The sequence below is a fragment of the Delphinapterus leucas genome, chromosome X (genome assembly GCF_059928025.1).
Source record: "Delphinapterus leucas isolate spDelLeu-1000000601 "Yukka" chromosome X, BTC_Dleu_Yukka2, whole genome shotgun sequence".
Lineage (NCBI taxonomy): Eukaryota > Metazoa > Chordata > Mammalia > Artiodactyla > Monodontidae > Delphinapterus > Delphinapterus leucas.
The window spans coordinates 44,699,465-44,703,758 of NC_143150.1; the positions used below are offsets into that span (position 1 = coordinate 44,699,465).

A 4,294-nucleotide genomic window follows, 5' to 3' on the forward strand; every position below is an offset into this window, starting at 1 on the left:
ATGAGTGAGCAAAGAAAAGAAAGATAAAGAATCACACATGGTTGGAGCCATAGGACGGTAAAGGACTCAGAGAAAGGACAGCAGTGCCCATTGACATGGTTCCAACTAGGAGAAGACATGGGGATGGGCACATCTGCAGAGGAATGGCGTGGAGGTACCATCAGGTGACTGGACTTATTTATGAATGCAGGTGAGACCTATTTTTGGCTACCAAAGCAAGAAAAAAGCATCACTTAATTTTTAGATTTTTCTGTGCACAGATGCATTACACAAACATTTATACTTTTTCAAAAATGGTTTGATACTATATGTTCGATTCTGAAAACTGTTTTTCTTTATTGTTGTTTTACAGTGTACCATGAACATCTCCTCCATGCACGTGGGTGAAAATCCCCTACTGAAACACAGAGAGCACTGTAGTTGGATCAAAAGGCTGCTGGTAACGAGAGTGACACCTAAAGCAAAGAATCAGCTTAAGGTTAAAGCACATAGCCTGGCAAATGCCTGCCAGGGAAAGCAGGGTCAGCGATATTCTCATCAGAGGAGTCAGAATTGAAGACCAAAGGCATTAAAGATATGGGATATCATGTAAGCGCCTCTGGCCCCTACCTCCGCCCCTCATTCCCCTGACACCCCGTTGGCCCCTTGGGGTGAATGGATCCTGTACATCTCTTTGCATCCAATGAAAACCACCCATTTTCTGTCTTTTCCTTAGCTCTTCCTGAGCCCTTGACATATCTGCACATTCTGTCATCATCTCCTCACTGCCCACATGCCTTTCCTGTAAGTTGTTCTGATAGTCCTTGGGGGAATCGTCCGTCCCCCTGTCCGTTTTTCTTTTTGCTTTCCGGGGCACATAGTCTTCAGCAGTGCGCTTTTCGGCAGCCCGCGGCTGACTCTCTGGCTTTGCCTGGGATTCCAGCTTGCCCTCACCGTGTGGTTTTCCCTCAGCTTCGGACTTGTCCTGCTTTTCTCTCTTCCTCTCATCTTCTGGTTGTCCCTGGTCTTCTGGCCGTCCCTCATTCTGGAGCTCTCCCTCGTGTTCTGACCTCCCCTCCACTTCTGGCTTTTCTTCCTCATCTGACTTTCCTTGATTTTCAGGCTCTACTTCATTTTCTGGCTTTCCTTCGCTTTCCAGCTTTCCTTCATTTTCATTGCAGAGTTTTTCCATGTTGAGATGTCCCCTCGTTTTCCTGTCCTGGGGGATGGGATGCGGTGGGGTTGGGGGAGAGAGACAAGAGTAAACAAGGGAGACTGAGGCTTTGGGGGTGGAATGCAGGTCCGGATAGTACTGGCATCTCACCCTTGTCAGCGTTCCCCTGACCTGGCCCAGCCTAGTGTGCCTTCTGGCCACCCTTTACCCCACCATTCCTCCTGCACTGAGAGCCAACCATTTCCCTGGCAGGCCCAGCCACCTTGTACCATCCTTCAGCATGGCAAAAAGTGTGTATATTATATATGGGGGGGATGGGCAATGGGGCCCTCAAATTCTGCCCAAGCTGTGCCCTCCACACCCGGCCCCCAGCTCTGTGCCTGTCCAGTGCCTCTCCCTCCTTCCGCTGACCTGCAGGGATTCTGGAAAGGTTCCTCCTGCTTTTCTAGCCTTGCAGAGTGCTGGGAACAGACATGCAGACCTGTAGACAGACAGGAGACAGAGAGGGGCTGCACGGTCAGCCGATTGAGGTCCCTTTCCTGAATCAGGGCCCTCCTCATCCAACGGTTCCCCCCAACCTCCCCTGACCCCGCACCTCAGTCGCCAAATCTTTTTGTCAGGCCTCAGGACCAGACCAGGATGCTTTACAAACTGTTTGGGTAGCTGGGACCCCTCCCGGGCAGGCAACCCGCCCCGCCCCCACCCCTTTACGCGGAGATCAATATTTCCTCATAGGCTCAGAGTGTGAGAGGGGGGTTATTTCCAGAATTTGTCTACCTTTCACTGTCGCACTGCGGGGGCGCACCCCCCCCCCGCAATTTCAGGCTCCAAAATGGATGGAGGGCGCAGAGGAGGGGCGTCGAAGAGGCGGCAGGGCCAGTTGCAGGGTCCTCCCTCCCTACCTGTCCACGCCACGCCCCGTGCCCATCCTCACCCATCTCGGGACCCCTTCCCCTCTCCCCGCTGCTCCCGGATCCTAGTCCCATCCGCTTCCTCCCCAACCCGGGCCGCCAGCAGCGCCCACCTTCACACTGACCTGCAGCGCCCGGGCCGGGCCTGCGCCTCCTCTGGCTCGCCTAAGCCTGCTCGCCCCTCGCCCGCCACCCAGACAGCTCCGAGAGCTGGTTCCGCGCGGGCAACGCGAGCGACGGCGCCGGGACCAGATTGCAGGGTGCCCGGCCAGTCACGTGAGCGCCACGTCACCGGAGCTCGGTCTCCCCCCAATCCCAGAGGGACCGGACAGCTGAGGACTGTGTGGGAGCGGGGCGGTTGGAGAAGGAGGAGTTACCGACAGAGCAGGAGGGGAGAGGCTTCCTGACTGCAGGTGCTTTACCTGGCGCCTCTCAGGTCCTCGCTCAGCATCCCTCTGAGATGCCCTTTATCCCCAGTTGTGACAGCTGATCACAGGGAGGGTACTCGATTTCTCCAAGAGCGCTCCACACGTAGCCCCACAGCCCGCTTTCAAGACCAGCTCCGCCTGACTCCAGAGCGCTGGTGGTGGTGCCCCCCAGGAAGCTGCGCTGCCACCTTGAGTAGCAGCTATGTCCTGAGCCTCTGCTCTTCTCGGTCCATGTGTTCTCTCTCCCTGGCTGATCTCTGTTCATTTCCCTCTTAACACAGATGATTCCCAAATCTACATATCCAGGTTATTCCCTCCCCTGAGTCTCAGACCTTCTTTGTCAACAGTCTATTGGACACCACCGCCTGAATATCCCTGCGGGACCTCAAAATCCATAACCCCAAACTGATTTTTACCAACTTCCTTCTCGCCTTCTCTGTTCACTTCACTCCACACTGGATATTTGCACTCCAACGTTTAACCTATTCTCATCTAGAGAGAATATCAGACTGCTAAAAAGTTAAAAAAGAAAAAAAGGATGCATTAAAACATTTAAAAATATGGACCACAGGTGCACAGATGCATCGTGTAACCCATGTTTGTCCCTCTTCCTTCTCTTCCATTCCCTTTCTTTTTTTTTTCTCTTTCACATTTGTGAAACCACCACCCAGCCCAAGACTAGAAAACTGCCAACAATGTAGCTTCTACAGTGTTGTCACAGACACACACACAAACACACACAGGGTATACGTGTGTCTGAGTGTTCATATGTGTAACTATGGGACACCACTCTTTCTATTTTGATTTGCAAAATACCACATCTTGTCTACACAATTATTAATTACATGTGTGACACAACCAATTCTGATTATATTTCTGATGCGTGTGTTTCTTAATTTAGTAAAGCATTTATCTTCCTACAACATTTTGTTCCACCAAAATGTGTATTCTCATTAACACATTAACACCACATAACAAGTAATTTTATCCTCAAAGTTGAATTTATTAACTGAATTCACAATGCCATTAATAACAAGGCTACATGTTTCCCTTTCATCAGTAATACAAAAAATGCATTATTATTGTATTATTATTCCATTAATTTGATGAAAGTAATATCAAATCACTGTTGCTAGTAACTGATTTTCTTTGTAATCATCTGATGATGCTGATTTTAAACTATCATCAATAATTCTTTCCTAAGTTCTTTTGCTAACAGAGCCAACATATTAGGAGCTATCGCTCCTACCTTTGAACATGCACACAAAAACTTGGGATTCAAAATTTGAATAATTAAATTAGAAGAAAAATAATTTCTTCTAAATTAGAAGTTTTGTTCATAGAATGAGAAGTCAACACAACTTCTGCACCTGTATGTACTAAATTGACATATTCTTTTTAAAATAGCTACTACCTTCTGAAGTAGATGCAAATGTTTCTTTAGCAGGTTTGTAGATTTGGGTTTTCTTGAGGTCAATAGTATCACTACAGTCCCCTTTGTGCATAGTAAATGTCAGCAAACATTTTGTGGGAGTTAAATGTTTATCACCAAAGAAAACAGAATTCGTTACTTAATTTTTCATTCAATCTTGTTCAAAGACTGAAGAAACATTTCCAACAATAAAGTAAATATAGATGTAGATTTACACTGCATAATAACTCGCAAAACCACTGTACCAAGGATGTTCAAGCTACATGGCAGCACAGCTCAGCTTTTACTTCCCTCACATATTTCTCATACATTTTCATGCATTTTAAATGTCCTTGGCATGGTCATGGTCCAACTAGCTAATCACATATAA

At 48.0% G+C, this 4,294-nt stretch overlaps 1 protein-coding gene across 1 annotated transcript; it reads right to left on the reverse strand.

The window, feature by feature from the left end:
- Positions 1–220: 220 nt before the first annotated feature.
- Positions 221–1,182, reverse strand: TCEAL6 (transcription elongation factor A like 6). Its single transcript, XM_022566495.2, has one exon. It carries the CDS (start codon positions 1,169–1,171, stop codon positions 569–571), a length of 603 nt encoding a protein of 200 aa, XP_022422203.1. The 5' UTR covers positions 1,172–1,182; the 3' UTR covers positions 221–568.
- Positions 1,183–4,294: the final 3,112 nt, after the last annotated feature.